The 17,941-nt window shown below is 48.3% G+C and overlaps 1 protein-coding gene across 7 annotated transcripts in view; it reads left to right on the top strand.

The window, feature by feature from the left end:
• Window positions 1-502: 502 nt before the first annotated feature.
• Window positions 503-17,941, top strand: part of COL20A1 (collagen type XX alpha 1 chain) — a 102,965-nt gene continuing 85,526 nt past the window's right edge. For 6 of the 7 annotated variants that reach the window (XM_024114911.3, XM_008178606.4, XM_042858458.2 and 3 more), the window contains exons 1-3: window positions 503-636; window positions 7,552-7,639; window positions 15,709-15,819. In XM_024114911.3, the coding sequence (XP_023970679.2) occupies window positions 7,564-7,639; window positions 15,709-15,819 (187 nt within the window). In that variant the 5' untranslated portion in view covers window positions 503-636; window positions 7,552-7,563. Of the gene's footprint in view, window positions 637-6,790; window positions 6,882-7,551; window positions 7,640-15,708; window positions 15,820-17,941 lie in introns of those variants that run through there. The other variant, XM_042858457.2, reaches the window with a different exon arrangement.

Consider the following 17,941-nt stretch of genomic DNA (forward strand, 5'->3'; position numbering starts at 1 on the left):
TGTTGTGAAACTTCCATAATTTGGGGCCAAAATTACACCCAGCAGTTAATAAGACTTCAGCAGCCTCAAACTCTGTTCCCACAATTCAGGTCCCAGGCTTGCAAAACTTACAGGTGTGCTTAACTTCGCTCAAGGACATGCAGGATCAGGGCCTCTGAAATGTTCAGGCAACTTAATCAGATGCGGAAATGTCCAGCTTGAATCAAACTCTAATTCTGAGTTAGTAAAATGCAAGGGAATTCCACCTTGCCTTCCTTGCTGCACTCCCAAGAAATTCATAGATCTCCTCCTTGCTGGATGGTTAGTATTTGAGCCCTCCCAAAATGCTTAACAAAATCAAGCTTGGTTTGCAGAAAAATAAAATAATCTATTTTACAAACCAGATTTGATTAGCCATATGTAGCAGTCCAAATCTGAAGAGTTGTTCTGTGCTTGGTGCGTAAAAAGGGTGGGGAGAAATCAATAGTGCATTCTCTCTCTCTCTCTCTCTCTTTCCCTCTGTCAGCAGTCAAGAAATCTTTCAACTATTCTGAGAGGCGGGCGAAGTGCTGGCTTCCTTTGTCAGAGATCAAGAATGTAGTCGGATTCTTCGCACCTCCCCAGCCAACTTCAGGGAAAATAAATTGAAAAGCAAAGGTTTGTGACAGATCCTTGTTGGTTTCGAAGCTGTTTCGATTTCTCTGTGCTAGGCTACAGGGGGCTGTATTGTTTTGTAGAGTGTGCTTTTTTGCCTGTACTCTTTCCTTTCTCTTGACAGAATAAAGAACTTCTATAGACCTGCAAACTTTGTGAAACTCCCAACTAGTGCATTGACCTAGCCAAAGTTTGATGGTTTTGTACAGTTCTCAATTCCATAGCGACTGTAGATCCTGAAAGTTTAGAATTTTGATCTCTTTAAGGTGAAGTAACTTTTAGACTCACGTTATCCTGTGATGAAGAGTAAATTCCCCCAGAACTGACAGGAATGTCTTTCTTATAATCATTTGATGCTCTGTAGATAGCGAATGGTGAGATAGTGTAGAGAGTGGTGGACATTAGAAAAGGAACCCAGTTTTGATCTTTAGTGAATTTTTTGTGGCACACAACCTGAGGGAATTTCTTATGAGGGGTGAAGTAGTTAGAAGGGTTTGTTAGCTCACAACTAATCCTGGTTGTCTGGATTGTTTTTCCCCAGCTGTTTCTGTGTTTATATGCCTGTACCAAACTGATACTAAGCTTATCTATGGTTTGGGGAATTTTCACCCTGTAAGGGAACCTAGTACCTTAGCATTCCTTTGAGGTTTTTCTCTCCTAATCTTTCTGCAGCTTCCAAGTCCCTTTAGAACCCTGTTAACAGCATCTTTAAATTCTCTTCAATTTACCTGTTGAACATGGTGAAGGTAAATATAGGAGCAAAATCAAAGGTGCTAAGTGCCTTGCAGGGGGCATGAGAAAATATTGGTTTAGAGGAGTCCTGTCCCTTTGCTCGTTTTATACAGCACAACATGCAGCCCCGACTACATAATCAAAGGTGTGGCAGGTGCTGGAAAAGCATCCCACAAAATGTTTTTGATTCAGTGACTAGGCATTTTTCACCAAACCGCCCACACTTTTTGTTTTTTTCAAGTCTGATTTTGCAAATGTTCCAGTCCTGAGATAGCAAGTCACCCCATGATGCTAAGCACGTATCTCTTCCTGGGATCTGGAGCAGGTGACTGACTCTGGAAGGTGTTTGGGAAGCTTAGAACTAACTGAATTTACCAGCTCCAGGTGTGTCAATCTCTGAAGGGAAATTCCACTCGGCCAATGATGCTGGCTTCACCTGTCATCCTCTCCCATGAGTATCTTTGTGGTTTTTCTCATGTAACCTCTTGTGAATGGAAAATCCTCTCTGAACTAGGCCATAACACTGCACCTTCAGCAGAACCACTTGAAAAGCATGCCAATTTTGTAGAAAACCTCATTTTCTTTGGTTGAAAATAAAAATTTTGAAAAACTTCTATTGCAAACTTGGAAAATGTCATCCGGTGCTAACCTTCAAATCCCATCCCAAAATGCACTTGATACTGATGGGAAATTGCAAATTGACAACTCTAGGGGAGAAGGTTGCTAATATCAATGAATTCAATATTTTTAACGATCAGGAACCAGATAAGCCAGACAATGTAAATTCATGCTCTTCTTGCTGGCTCTTTTTGCTCCTGGCTTCATCCCTTCCTATTGCTGATGTTAGCTTGTTGCATCTTTTTAAACTAGACTATCTATGATTTTGTGGCAGGGACACTTTCCTGATGCATTTGTGCAGCATTCAGAACTCTGAGCCTGATTGGAGCTTTTGAGTGCTACTCCTATATTACAATAATGACAATATTATTATTATTAGACCCACTTTGAAAGGTGGCATGTTCCCACACACAGGAAATCCTAGTGATGGGAAATAGGTATCATGTGCTCTATGTACGGTCCATGAATTCCTTCCCGGAGTAAATAATGGGAGAAAGGAATCCACATGCCGGAGGCTCTGTGCTGTCAGAAGGGATGATGTCATATTGGTCCTGTCAGTATCTTGCACTCACCTCTGCATGGCTGAATGCTTACCCCATTAATGGCAGAAATAAACAGGTGGAATAACATGGGAGGCGGTTTGCTGTTCAACAGTTAACCCTTAGGGTCTGAAATCTCACTCACCTGCTGTTGGGGGAGGGATAACTGCCTAACTTTCATCCACACTTTCCAGCTGTGGCTCTCCAAGCACTTTACCCTGAAGCTCTGTATTGTTGTTTTCACTTTACTGGTGGGGAAACCGAGGCACAGAGGTGATGTGACCCACCCAAGGTAACCCAGAAGGCCTTTAGCAGAACCCAGGTCTCCTGGGTCCTACTCTAGTGCTCTATGCACTAAGCCATAAGGACACAGGTATACTTCTTACCCTTGGGTTATTTTCTGAGTCAACACTCGATAAACACGATACATATATTACTCCCCCGCACTGAAGCTTAAAGGTACAATCCTCTGTCTGAATCAGAATATTGCAATGGGCTTGATCCAACACCCATTAATGTAAACGGGATTCTTTATATTGAAAAGCATTATATACGAGCCAGGTGTTATTAATTACTTTGCTTTCTTTACCTAATGGACTTTGGATCCAGCTTAATCTTTGCTGAAGTGGAGAAACCCACGTACAATTCAATCGGATTCCTCCAGATGGCATTCTCTTTGCCGCTGATCCTCCTAGCAGAGCTCTGGGAAAGATTGCTGGCATAATAAATAAAGAACAATTAAAAAAAATAGTATTCCTAATTTTAATTCAGGGCCTTTTTTGCAAGTCCCGAATTGTTGGCTTTGCATCAGGCATTCATAAAAAGGTGGGCTTTGCATTTTTTTGATATGAAGGTTGATCTTTACCTCAACACAGTTTCAAAATGTGGATATTTTTCCATGAAAATATCTATATAAAATGGAAATGAGAAGCAAGATGCTGAAGCTTTCAGATTTTGAAGGCAAATTGCAATTGTTTCACACAGCCGAGTGCCTTGCCATGAACACAGTCACTGCAGGGGTGTAAGTTAACTACCATATGTTGCAACTTGCATGTCTTTCCATTGCAGCATTTTACAGTTCCTGGATTAAAAGTGTAGGAAATTCTGGCTCACCTACCATTTTTTCCTTTTAACTAATGAGGAGCTGACGCAATTGGTGGGAAATAGAAATTTGCCAGAGGCCACTTTGTAACTGTCCATCGTCTTGTACTAAATTGAAATTTTGCTGTAGAGTGAATGGTAGAACTAGTGTTTACAACCTGTCTATGCCAAAAGTAATAAGACTGAACAGCGTGGCTGTAGAAGTGGCAGATGCTGATTATATGTTGGACTATGTGAAATAAGGCCAATAGAATAAACTTTAAACATAGGGACCATGAGACATTGGGCCTGGTGTTCCATCACTTGAATTGTTTTTTCCCAGTTGGACCTGATTCACAGCCTGTTGAAGTTGATGGGAGTGCTTCCATTGACCTCAGTGAGCTTTGGAAGGGGTCCTTTGTCCTGATTCACACCAGTGTCGGACAGGAGAATCAGACTCTTGGTTCATAAACAGTGCTCTCACTTACACTGCTGTAGATTCAAAGCCGCTCTTTAGAACGCCAAATAGATTTTCCCTCTTGGTCTATAGTTGGAACAGTTTGTCCAGGGATACCTCAGGTTCTTGCAAATCTCTTTATGTTGTGTGAAGGAGCAATGAGCCAAGGCCATTATGTCTCATGACTGTGGCAACGGAAGAGGGACTTATCACTACCTGATGAGAGCAGTTGAAATGGACTGGGTAAATAACCCACCAAATGTTTCCATAAGAGAAAAATCCCTCTTTTCTGCATGAAGATTCATTCCTCTTATGTTAGAGAAGGGCCTGAATTAGGAAACCCAGATCCATATTTTGAAACCCTATCCCAAATTCCAGGCCTGTCTGGTTTCAGGGTATTGGCATTATAAGGAAGGGACCAGTCAGAAAATTCAGGTCTGGATTCATATTAAACAACAGGTTTGGATCTGGGGGTTTGGCTTAGACCTTTCACTTCAGATGGTCCAGTTTAGAGTTCAGATTGACAACTGTTTGCCCAACACGTGAGACCATTATCAAAGTGAAATAAGGACTCGCTCTCAAGATTGGCAGGCACAAAGTTGGCACCTCCCCAGCTCTTTTAAATAAAACAAACAAACCACACACCCTTTCCCCTGTATTTTAGCCAGATGCATGTAATACCTTCAGAGGGAAATTGACTGGTGGTATGGAAGGCCAGTGTTTGGATCTCCCTTGCTGTTACAGCTGGGGGTAAAAACGTGTTTTGTTTTTCATGAAAAGCTGAGAGGGAAACTGGGAAAAAAATCATTTTCACTTAAATATCTTGTGGATTTTTTCAGGTTTTCATTGAAAAACTGAAAAAAATAATTGTTCATTGCCTGAAGCCCTGCAAAATATTGAGGAAAATTGGAAATGTCAAAAAGCGTTTGTGTGTTGGTGGTTTTAATTTTCTTTTACAAAACAAGTTTCGGTGCAAAGTTTAACAGGTTCTACTGGCTGAACAGGGGCTGTGTGGGGTACTGCAAGGGACCCTGCACCAGCCCTACAGGGTATGGCTGCACTGCAGCTGGGACCTGGCTCAGAAGCCAGCCCCAAAGACTTAGTGCAGGCCACTGCGGGACCATGGCTCTGGGTTTGTGCAGGTCTAGTGGCCTCCGCTCCTGTGCAGCTGGCCTAGAGGAGATGCAGTGGCTATTCCAGCCTATCCAGTAGCAGTGTTATTGGGGCAGCCCAAGAAGCAAAAAGTTTTTTTTTCTATAGGACCTACATAAATGACAATTGGTTTTACTTTAATATTTCTCAGGAATAAAACTGTGGGTTTAAAATGTTTAAAAATGGTTAACTGGGGATGAGATCTGGATTTTATCCCGCAGAGGCCTGTAACATTTTGAAGGCCCTATCCTGCAAGGTGCTGAGTGCCTTTAACTCCCACTGAACAAGGAAAACAAAGGATCAGGGTCTTAGACAGTGCAAATATATGGCCTAAAGCACTGTTGTTATAATGGTCCTTTGATTGCACTTCTCCCTTCCTTTGTGCTGCCCAGAGAACCTGACAAGCTCACGATCTCCTGCTGCCTTCCCTGTGCAGCCATGCATCACGCTGTTGCCTTTCTACCTAATGAGAGCTTTGGCGAGAGAGAGAGTCAACAAATTGCTTTGAAAACCCACAAAATACCTTCGAGGGGGCGGGGAAGAAGAGAGGAATCAAAAGAAAGTCCTCGCTGGCACCGGGGCAGAAAGATACATAAAGAGACGCTTGCTGTCAGGCATTGATTGTTCGGAAAGCTGAAGGAGCCGGGATGAGATTGTCTGGCAGTGCAGGAAGGCAGATGGAGGCATGCAAACTGCTCACCGAGCAAGTCCTGCAGTGACATGATTGAAACTGATAGCCTCCCCCGGGAGGAGGTGCTTTGCTCTACCTTTGTCATCCATCTTGTGAAGCAGAAGGCATTGCTGAGAAAGGGCTGATTGCACTGTATAGGACTTGGGTACCAAGCGCTATATGCTAGTGGGATTGCTCATGTCGCTCTGCGGCCAGCCTCTTCCATACTGCTGGTGTTGTTTTGATGCAGGCGAAACGGGCTGAGTGAAGTTTCCCAACGTAGCCCTGGCGAGTGGGAGCGAAGAGTCTGTGTGTATTAGTATTCGCAGGTGTGCAGGTTCCCCACGATGTTCTGAAGCACGAGCAGCAGGGGGATTCAGCATCTGTGAAATTGTAGGCCGCTTGTATAGCGACGTCTGGCTTTTTGAATGGCTGGTTTCCCTAAGCCCCCAAAGCACGATAATTGCTCATTCAGCAATGGCAGAGTCAGGCAGCACCCAGAGCCCATCCCAGGTCTTGAGTTTGTGGAGCAGGCAGCTCTGAACTACGAACCCTAAAGCACTCAGACCAAGGATCTGCCAACATTAGGGAAAGGCTCCCACTGACTGGGTTTTGGCTCAGAAGCCATAGCACGGGCGCAGGGGCTTGCACTGCAGGTCTGTCCGTCTGTCTGCATCACGAATGGTGTAGGATTGAAGCCCTGGGTCCATGCAGATCCGGATGTGGATCTGAATTTTGTCGCTGTCACTGTTTCAGTTGTACAAGATTCTCAATCCCGTTCCTGGAGTTTTGCTTTTGAGTTTAGGGTTTGAACACGCATTGAAACCAGGCAACACCTTCAACTCTGAATCCAAATATTCCTCTTCTTTTCAACCCTGCTCAGGAGACAAGTCAAAACAAAAAACTATCCAAATGTGTCCCTGGTGTAACATCAGTGAAGTTCTGCCAAGAATTAACTTAGCCTTCATCTCTGGACTGCCGGCGCTACAAGCGCAATCAGGTGTGTGATTATAAAGCTGCGTCCCTTCTGCTCCATCCTCACAACAATCGCAACGTCAAACAATCTGTGCTTCGAAGAGTGTTCATTGAATAATGCTGCTCTTGTGGGCATAAAGTGTGGACTTCCCCACTCCTTATATTGTAGTCCAGAAACCCGAGAGAGGTGCTGGGTTATTCTGATGTAGCCGTGTTTTGACTTTTGCTGTGATGATTGGGAAAAAATATTATTATTTTTTTATTTTCAAAAACCCAGGCAATTCTGAATTCAAAATTGGCCATTTTGCTGATGATACGTACACTGCAGCAGACTAGAACTGCTTTTCCATACCTGTATGGGCTTCACATAAAGGATAAAAAGAGAGGATAAAAAATGTTTAAATCAAGCAGATATAAAGAAACACGGGGCCAAAGTCTGCTCTGTTAGCTGTGTTGAAACTAGTGATGGTCCTGGAGGCTGAATGGCTCATCGTAGACGGCATCAGTGCAAACTTCACTACATTGCCCGTCAGTGAGCCCCTCAGTCCACTCTTAGGCGACCACTGCTCGGCGTGAGAGGGGAGCATTCACTCTTCTGCCTATTTATCAACCAGGGAGCCAAATTAGTCCGTGCAGTAAGTACGGTTTTGTTTGTTATGTGGTTAGACATAAAGTGCCTTTTCCTCTCCATATAGGACCAGGACGTCATGCTGAGTCACAGGTCCTTCTTGTTTGCCTGCATAACCTTGGCGAGTCATGTCATAGGACACGTGCATGGTCAAGGTAAGCAGGGGGTCTCTGATCACTTTTAAAATAGGCATTGGATACAATAATTACGGGAGTGGCTGTCACCTGAGCTAAGCTAACAGATCTAGTTGGTCCAAGGCCCTGTACTCCACTTCATCACATTTCTCGGTTTGTTTGTAACCCGATAACTTTTGAACACTGTACCTGATCAGAGTGTGTGTGCGTGTGTGTGTGTTGGGAAGGGTTTCAATCTGGGATTCAGTTCTGATCCTTTATACAGAGAGACCCAAATGATAGAATTTGGAACCGGGGTCAAATCCAATTCAAGCCATTTCTGTTTTGGATACCTGGAAGTACTGACCCAGAATCCCAAAATGTAGCCCCAGAAAGACATTGTTTGATACGAGAGGCCCCAAATCTGAAAGGCAGACACAGTGATGGGGAGGGTTGAAAGGGAATGTTCTTCCTCTGTCCACTCTGGAGAAGGGAACCCTGTCCTAACCCCCTGGTTTTGTTTTAAGAATAGGACTAAAACTGGTATAAACCGTCAGCAGCCAAAACGCTGACCACGTCCAAATTACATTGGCAGTTTGCAAGGTTTCCTCGTCAGTGCAGAATCCATCCTGTTATTTCAATGCCAGCTAAATTACTCTTTACAGTGACATCCGTAACCGAGTGTCTTATTACCAGAGCTCTCCCTGGTTTCCTGCAAACAAAGGTCAGCATTACAAACAAATGTCAAGGAGGTGTCTTGCTTTGTGGCATCTCACGTCTCTCTGTGCTGGGGAGAGAGGGAGGGATACTTCAGTTCCTAAATATAGTCCAGTAAGTCCCTTATATAAGCATTTAACAAAGGCTCCCACACAGAGACTTATTATGATTTTGCCTCTTTGACCTTGCACCGCCTCTGGCTATGCAATCCCAGCATCTCCTGCCTTCCGGCGACAGGCACTAAATGGCTAAGGGTCTGCATTGTCTGAAGGCACTTGAGTGCCAGATGGATTCAGGTGATGTACCCAGGTGTCCCACTTTAGAGCCAGGCTGGTTCCCAAGATGCAGCCATTAATAAAGGACCCTTCATATTTTCAATGCTATTGAGTTGTTTAGGCCTGAGCTGTCGCAGTACCACAAGAAAGGTTAGCGGAACTAGTCTGAACACAACTGGGATAACTTCGCAGCGGCACAGAGCACATGTGCTCCTAACGTGGATCTCCATGCCACCCGGCTGGCTGGTGGTAGTGCTGGATAGATGATCAGGTGGGTAACTGGAGGAAGGTAATTCATGTTGTGAGGGGGAGTTTTAACATGCTGTTATAACCAGAAAAGTGGTTTTAAAAAGTTATGGATCCACTTCCTTTGCTGATGAAAATAATCACTTCTGCTGGTAGCACTGGAGAGCCAGTCCAGCTACCGGAGGGAGAGCTGGAGTCTATTCCAGTCTGTAGAATTGCTCATGAAGTTCCCGTAGCATAATTATTACTTGGGATTGAGGAATGAGCAGGGAAAAGCTTACGTTGACCTTTAACAGCTGAAGCTGGGTTTGCAGGCCTGGTGGTTACGCAAACCCTCTTCTTTATTTTTACTTGTAAAGCGAACAGTTTTGAAGAAGAAAACACAGAGAGACAACGATGAAACCAATTTCCCACCGAACAGGAGTCCAGGGCAAACTAAGAGTAAATATACCTCAGAGAAAACAGGCAATGTTATCAAACATAACAGAAGATTTAAGTTGAGGACTGGGATAATAGCTATCTAGCAGATCAAATGGAAGCATGCTAGACAGACCTATCTAAAGAGTCAGAAGAGAGGTCATGAGTTAGCTTCATTGCCTCCATCTTTATTTTAGTCCCTGTCGTCTCTGACAGACTCTGTTAATATTTATGCTCCTGGACATAAGCAACAAAAGTTTAGGGAGGCTGATGTTCAAGGCAATGAGTGTGTTATCCTAGTAGCTCTTATCAGTGACTGTGAGACATAAACCCAACTATTAGAAAGACCTGCTAAGCCTATGGAATCCTGCATCGATATTCACTGCCCCCGCTCAGTTCTGGTTTTCCTTCTTTCTTTGTGTCAGATCAACAGCAGGGCAGCCTTAGACAGATCACGCCTAACCTAGCATTGCTCAGTTCGCCTCTGCCCCCATTTATAGTGAAACTTCCATAACAGCTGGTGGATTACATTGGTGTTATCTACAGTCCAAGTTCTGGTCCCTGCATAATTGCCAGAGTAAAGAAGTTGCATGTAGGAAAACGACACAGGCTAGGTCTACACTGCAGCTGGGCGCAGCCTCCCAGCCAAGATGTAGAGATCTGTGTTATAGGGCTCAAGCTAGCATGCTAAAAATAGCTGCGTTGGACCAGTGGTGTCATGATAAAAAAGCAGTGGGTAAATTAACTCTTTTGGTGTTCCACGCAGGGCAGCGGCAGGGTGGACACTCAGGTGGAGAGGTGCCCTTAGTTTGAATTGGGTTTAAACTAGAATGACATCGGGGGTGAAAAGCAGAAGTGGCGTGAAAATGCATTTGTGGCGTTCATTTTCACACGCAGAGTGATCACACCCCGCCAGCATTTGCTTCTCACGGGAGAGCAGGGGTGAGTAAACGCGGTATTCCCCAAGTGAGAAGTGAAGGGCGTTTACCCGTAACTACACTATTGGTGTAGATGTTGCGGCTTGGGCCGCAGCTCTGGCTTTCAAGCCCAGGGGGTCGGGTGGGCTTGAGATCCCGAGCTGCAGCTCACATCGTGATGGCCCCTGTGCTGTTTTTAGCAAGCTAGGTCAAGCCCTGTGAGCAGGGCCGGCTCCAGGCACCAGCATTCCAAGCAGGTGCTTGGGGCGACAATCCGCAAGGGGCGGCAGTCCATGTATTTTTGCCGCCCCAAGCAGCGCGCCGAATTGCTGCTGTGGACAGCGGGGGCAGTCTGTGTGCCATTAGGGCGGCATGCACGTTTCCGCAGCGGCGGCCATTCGGCGACAGCTTCTATGTTCCGCTGCCCGTGGCAGCAATTTGGCGGCTTCTGTCTTCCGTCTGAAGACAGAAGCTGCTGCCGAATGGCCGCCGCCGCGGAAACGCGCGTGCCGCCCTAACGGCACACTGACTGCCCCTGTGCTGCTTGGGGCAGCAAAAACAGTAGAGCCGGCCCTGCCTGTGAGCATGAGTCTGGTTACCCGGGCAGGGAGGCTCACTTCCAGCTGTAGAATAGACATACCCACCAGAGCCAGTGCTAGTCCATTGCGGGGTCTAAGCAGGAATATTTTGGGGGCCCCCCACACAACACATACTCATAATTAATAGGTTGCCCCCTTGAGCTGCTCGGGGCCCTAAGCAATTGCTTAGTCTGCTTGTGCCTAGAGCCGGCTCTGATACTCACAATGGTCTGTTATGAATCACCTTTTAGGGATTTAGGTGGCAGTGGATTAGACCAGTGAATCTAAGTAGCTGCAGCCCACCCTTGAACCTGTCCCCTCTCCACAAGGCTGTGGGAGACTGCCGTGAACTGTGCTCTGTGACATGCAGGGAGCACGAAGGTCTCCTGTGTAGCCTCTTTGCACCTTGCCCCTTTCAGCAGCAGGTCCATGCTGGTTCTGCTGTGTCCAGAACCTTCTGGGTAAGTGGTTAGTTCTTGGGTTTCTTGGAAGGTGGCAGTCTGTCTGGATTTGAAAGAACTTATATCCATGCTGTGTAGCTAACAATCCTCCAAGGCTTCCATTTAGAGCCTGGCCATAACTCCACGTCAATTGGAGAGCAAGGTTACAATATCAAAGAGTGCATGGAGAACCCAGGGCAGACAGACAGTGGGGCTTTCAGGGAGCTGGAACTCATTTGCATCCAGAATATAACAGCTCTTTAGAGAGTCGTGTCCTCATGTTCATCTGCGGGCATTCTGGCCTTTTAAATTTTTGGGATCCTAGAGCTAGGGTTCAAAAGCTGGATGGCACGTGTCCATCAGAAGACAGCTCTCTGTTTCATCATGCTATGAATCTGTCATTGTTCCATTCTCTTTCCCCATTTCTGCTTAGACTTAACTCTAGGTCTGGTCCTTCCAACACTCTCTGCCCCTGCTCTTTAAAAGACACGGCGCGGGGGAAGGAAAAAAGACTTTTCATTTCCTCCGTTTTGTTTTTGCCTGGGTGGTATGTGAATCTGAGCCTTGTTTTCCAAAAATAGTTGTCGCTAGTTGAGACGTTTTCAGGAAATGTCTGGATCAAAAGGTTAAGGTGCAGATGTTGGGCTGAAACAAGTAGGCCCTCATTGCCTAAACCATTGCTAGCTGCTGCTTTGTGTCTTGGGTTGTGACTACCCAGTAAAAGATGACAAGGCATTTGAGTGGAAGACATGTTGGATCCGAGTGGGCACTCAGGATAGTGCCATTCAATGGGTGGCTTTTCCCTACAAGCACAGTTGGTCAGTTCTAGGGTTACCATATGTCCTCTTTTTCCCGGACATGTCCGGCTTTTCGGCAGTCAAACCCCCGTCCGGGGGGAATTGCCAAAAAGCCGAACATGTCCGGGAAAATGGCGGCTCTGTTTAAGAGCTGGGCTGCCTGAACGCTACCGGCTTCGGGCAGCCCCGTGCCTCCAGACCCTGCGCCGCCGGATCCCGGGAGGGGAAGTGCCCGGCTGGGGGCGCAGGGTCTGGAGGCAGGGGGGCTGCCCGAAGCCGGTAGTGCTCGGGCAGCCCGGTTCTTAAACAGAGCCTCCAGCGGCTGCGGCTCTGTGTAACTGACACTGTGTTACACACAGTTACACACAGCCCCGGCGGCTGGAGGCTCCAGCCGCCCCAGAGCCGGGCTGCCCGAGCGCTACCGGCTTCGGGCAGCCCCCGTGCCTCCAGATCCTGCGCCCCCAGCCGGGCACTTCCCCTCCCGGGCTCCGGCTGCGCAGGGTCTGGAGGCACGGGGCTGCCCGAAGCTGGTAGCGCTCGGGCAGCCCGGCTGGAGCCTCCAGCCGCCGGGGCTGTGTGTAACTGACACAGTGTCAGTTACACAGAGCCCCAGCCGCTGGAGGCTCCGTTTAAGAGCCGGGCTGCCCCAGAGCTACCGGCTTCGGGCAGCCCCGTGCCTGGAGACCCTGCGCCGCCGGAGCCCGGGACGGGAAGTGCCCGGCTGGGGGCGCAGGATCTGGAGGCACGGGGGCTGCCCGAAGCCGGTAGCGCTCGGGCAGCCCGGCTCTTAAACAGAGCGGGGCGGCTGGAGCCTCCAGCCCCCGGGGCTCTGTGTAACTGACCCAGTGTCAGTTACACAGAGCCAAAGAGGAGCAAAGCCTCCAGCCCCCTGGGCTGTGTGTAACTGACACAGTGTCAGTTACACAGAGCCCCAGCCGCTGGAGGCTCTGTTTAAGAACCGGGCTGCCCGAGAGCTACCGGCTTCGGGCAGCCCCCCTGCCTCCAGACCCTGCGCCCCCAGCCGGGCACTTCCCCTCCCGGGCTCCGGCGGCGCAGGGTCCGGAGGCACGGGGGCTGCCCGAAGCCGGTAGCGCTGGGGCAGCCCGGCTCTTAGAGCCTAAGAGGAGCAGAGCCTCCAGCTGCGGGGGCTCTGCTCCTCTTCGGCTCTGTGTAACTTATACAGTGTAAGTTACGCAGAGCCGCCGGAGCCCCGGAGGGGAAGTGCCCGCCTGGGGGCGCAGGGTCCGGAGGCATAGGGGCTGCCCAAAGCCCGAGCGCTACCGGCTTCACGGTTTGCTGGGCAGCCTCCAGACCCTGCGCCCCCGGCTGGGCGCTTCCCCTCCCAGGCTCCAGCTGCGCTGGGGAAGCGCCGGCTGGGGGCGCAGGGTCTGGGGGCTGCCCGGCAAACCGTGAAGCTGGTAGCACTGGGGCAGCCCTTTCCCCCTGGCTGGGAGTGGGAGGGAGGAGGGGGCGGAGTTAGGGTGGGGGAAGGGGCGGAGTTGGGGCGGGGCTAGGGGTGGGGAAATGGGCGGGGCCATGGCCCGTGGAGGGTCCTCTTTTTTTATTTATGAGATATGGTAACCCTAGTCAGTTCTGAACATTGAACCTCTGGGTGTTTATAAGTTCGCTATCATTAAACACAAAGTAGGGGAGGGGAAAATGGTTCCTAAACGGTTTCTAAGGAATAGTCAAACTCCTCAACTTTGATGGTTTGTCCAGGCTGTGTTTTGCTCCTCAAGAATGTTGTTCATTGTTGATTTTATCTTTTAGGGCCTATATTTTTTAGGGGGTCTCTCTGTCTTCGCACATTTCACAAACGCAGATATGTATATGTGTTTGCAAAACAGTGAATGGTCACTGCAACTGCTAATTCTATGCACAATTCAGTATTTGTGCATTCACTTACCAGTTTTACATGTGCAAATGCTGCTTTTTAAACCGTGCACCTGCAACTGCATTCCTAATTTTTGCATTACATTACGACAATTGCATGTGCAACTCTGGTAATCATGCATGCAAATAACCATAATTGGCCATTTGCATTCCTAGTTACCAGTTTGCCTTTTCAATCATGGTGATTACAAATGAAATGAGCAATTGTTTCTGCGTTTTTGTGCACATTTTTGAAAATGCAGTCAGAGGACACGCTCCCATGTGAATTTCATGGGTGCAATTAGGGAAACCTACCGGTACTGGAAAAGTTGCTTTTAATTTGTATGTGATATTCAGGTGGAGGGACTATAAATCTGCCTGGTTTACACCCTGCATCCAATCAAGTAGAGGTATTTTGTAGCTATAGTTCAGCTAAGAGTCATCACATTTAAAAGAGTAACATGAGTTTAGGGATCTAGTTGGAAGATAGGGAATCTCTCTGAAATGGAGATTTAAAGGGAATGGCTGTCAGGAATCAGGGCCTGCATCAGAGCCAGGCTGTGGCAACTTAACGAGCACAGCTGCCCTGTAACAGGCTGCCTGATTGGCTATGCCAACGGGAAGAGTCAGCAGACCAGCTCTTAAGCTCCGCAGCAGTTTAGTGGCTGCTCAAAGCATTTGTCTGTGGCTGAAATAGCACCTCCTTGTTCCTGTCTGGAACCCAGCCCCACCCCTGCCTGGCCTCACTCCGGGTAACCTGGTTCTAACCCTCGGCTCTGATTCTTGGCCTCTGACTTTGGCTGTGACCAGTGGCTCTGGCTCTGGGCTCCACTCCTGGCTACCGACTCCTGTTCCAACCACTAGGCCTGACTCCTGCTCCAACCACTAGGCATGACTGTGCCTAGTCCTGAGACTGTGGGCATGTGCCCAACATATTATAAGTCTTGCTTCTTTCTCCCTGCCTGCAGTTCATTTTCTTCTGCATTTGCTGATTGTTTGCTGCTGGTACAGGCTGGAGCCTGCTGCCTTCAGAATTATAGTCCTGTCAGGGGTTGTTACTTACCCTTGATCAGGTTGTGTATTTTTTTAACATCTGGCCTCGGAACTGCCTGGGAAACTCTCTCTGCAGAATTGTGAAACATAGAATCTCTGGGATTGTTGTACTCCTTGGCAGCTCACGTCTTACGGGCGCGTCATTTGATACCTTTCGCCTTGTTAATATCATCCTGTTTGATGCAGTCCTAATTCTGAGATGGTTAGTGGTACGCTATGGGGAAGCCTGCACCTTGAGCCAGAGGTGTAATTCACAGCTCGAGGAGACGCACCCACGCTAGTTCTGATCGAGCTATGAGTAGAATCTCATCCGAGACATTAGGTGCACGCTCAGGGCCGTTAACCAGGGTGGTGGGCGGGGCTATGCTCCTTGCTCAAAGTGTAGATGTTACACTATGGTGTTGCGGGCCAGCTAGTGCAAAAGCCCTGGATCCACTTTGGTCTCCATTGCCTTTATGATCTAGCAGGTGCTGAGATGCCCACGCGACTATCCTTGCCCTCCTTGACTCTTGCGCTGCTCTGCTTATCGGTAACAACGAATGGAGGGTGTCTTGCTCAGTAAATTGCTGGTTATGGTAAACTCGTTAAAGTCATGGCTGGTCTGAGCCATGACAACAGACTGATTCTCTGTTAGATGAGAGGAAGGAAAACTAGCTACGTGGAACTTGCTCCTCCAAAATCGTGGGGACTCACGGATCCGTCTGAAAAGCAGACAGGGGGCGAGTATGTGTGGATTGTGGACTGCTTGCCACAGGTGCTTCTGGACCTAACACAAGTGATGTTTCTGCTTTTCCTCCAGGGCCAAACCGGTTGAAACTAACCGTCCTCTCGGAAGACAGGCTACAGATGAAATGGAAAGCAACAGAAGGGAACACCAACGGGTATAAGGTTCAAGTGAAGCCCATGGCAGGTACGTCCTGCTGGGATTTGGATTTGACTCTGCAAGGGATACAGGTTGCAGGAGCCGGCTGAGCCCAACTTTCAGCTAGCACACATCTAGGGGCAGGGGGAGGTGGGTTTGACTGTCAATAAGCTCATTGTTAGCGCTGCCATCCTGCGCTGCTGAGTGGGGTGTGGCCACTGCTGCTTTCTGTGATGGTCTGAATACTCTTCATCCATCAGTGATACTAGAACCTCCTTGTGCCCTTCACAACCTCCTCCCAGGGCTGCTGAAGCAGCAGCATCTCTGGCTGGGATTTTCAAAGCAACCTAAAGAAGCCCGGCACCAACGTCCACTCAAAGCTCAGGAAAGTTAAGCTCCTAACTCCCTTAGGCACCACTGGGAATCTCGTACTTTAAGGGTACTGCTTTTTCAGCAGGATCTTCAAAGCACTATGGGGTATCTGTGTTTTACCTTGTGCTTCCAGGTGGGGGAACTTCTGACCTACTTTCTGTTCACATTTACAGTCTGTGCATTTGATCAGGGGATGGTTTAGAGCATCATTTGCACACAGTCCCTTGGCTTGTCCACGCAGTCTGATTTCCTGGAATGCTTTGTGTTTCTAGATAGTCATGTCAAAGCAATGGGGGAGCAGCTCTTTACCAGTGTCCTGCATACTAATTCCAGTTCCTGAGGTCTTGAATCAGCTTCTGCATATAAATACAGTCCCTGAGTGACTGGCAAGATTTAGTGTCCTGTGCCAGAAGATCCCCAGAACCCCTTGAAATAACAGCATAAACATACATTACGTACTGATTTTGTCCTCCCTGGAAAGGGGAGGTGCCCACTTTGACGCCACCTCGTCTGCTGACAATGCCATGCATGGTGCCTTACATTTTTGTAGTATTCTGATTTGCAGGGCGCCTCTCGCTGCAGCCCTGAAGGTTTTACAGGAATTAAATCCCCTAAAATAATTATAGAATTCCCAGGCTCCAGAAGACCAAGCTGGGGAGCAGATTCCAGAGCTGAGGACGCTTCCTGGGCAATATCCATCCATCTACTGCTCTCTTACGCCGAGGGAGTTTAGACAAGCACTTCTGCTGATCGCAGTGGTGCGGTGCTGTCCCTGGCTGTGTCACTGAAGGGCCGTGCAGCGAGGCAGAGGAGGGTAGCTATCAGCAAGGAATGCCTGCATGCACACCGGTTGTTGGATGGGCTTTCACCAACCTTGCATCTAGCTCTGCAGGTACCTGTTTGCTCAGCTGGAGTTGAATGTTTCTCACTTCTCCATCCCCAGTTACAACCAGGGCTGCAGCGTGCACGGGGGATTGTCAGAATTCCAGTGATCCAGGCAATTCCCTTCTCACAGACGTTCACTGCTACATGCCTAAGGCTTTCCCTAATGCTCAGACTTAAAGAGTAATTTCTGGACCTTAAAGAAGGCATCAGTTCAGAAGCTGAGGGGTCAGAAACCTGGCAGTCACCATAGTTTCAGACACATGGACCTGTCAACTCAGTCACAGACTAGCAGTCCAGGGAGCAGTTGTCTCTTTCTCTCAATGTCTCCCTTCCTCTTGGTTTTGTGACCACAAACTCCACTCAGTCCGCCTCACCAGAGATGTCTCATTATAGCTGAAACGAGCATGTCAGAGCGAGGATACTCCTTCCTTTCCCCTAGGCTTATTTGAATTGCCATTGTAACTCTAGCGCCCTCATAGCCAAGATGGAGTCTGCTCTGAAGGCAGCTCTGGCCAAGAGAAGGCGTGCGCAGGAATGCGGCAGGAAAAAATCCCTTCCACCCCAGGGGCACCTGTTCCAACCCCCCCAGAGTGAACACGCCCACCCACAGGAAAAGTACAATGGATATAAGAAAGGGAAATATTTATTTACAGAGGGATGAGAGGAGAAAAGCAATAAGGGGAAATGTAGGGGGAGCAGTACAACAGGGTTGCATCCAAACCAAGGCACCACGTGCCCAGTGGTGGCACAGTCTGGAAGGGCAGACACTGAGCAATGTGTCTGCACACAGAGTTCAGGGGTCCTGAGCAAAGTTCCAGTCCAGTGGTGAGTCTTGGGTGCTCTTGGTCGTCTTCGGCGCCTGTGAACTTTCCCCAACAAACCCCTCCCGGTGCCCTCTTCTGCCGCTCTCTGC

The sequence above is a fragment of the Chrysemys picta genome, chromosome 13 (assembly GCF_011386835.1).
Source record: "Chrysemys picta bellii isolate R12L10 chromosome 13, ASM1138683v2, whole genome shotgun sequence".
In the NCBI taxonomy this organism is placed as follows: domain Eukaryota; kingdom Metazoa; phylum Chordata; order Testudines; family Emydidae; genus Chrysemys; species Chrysemys picta.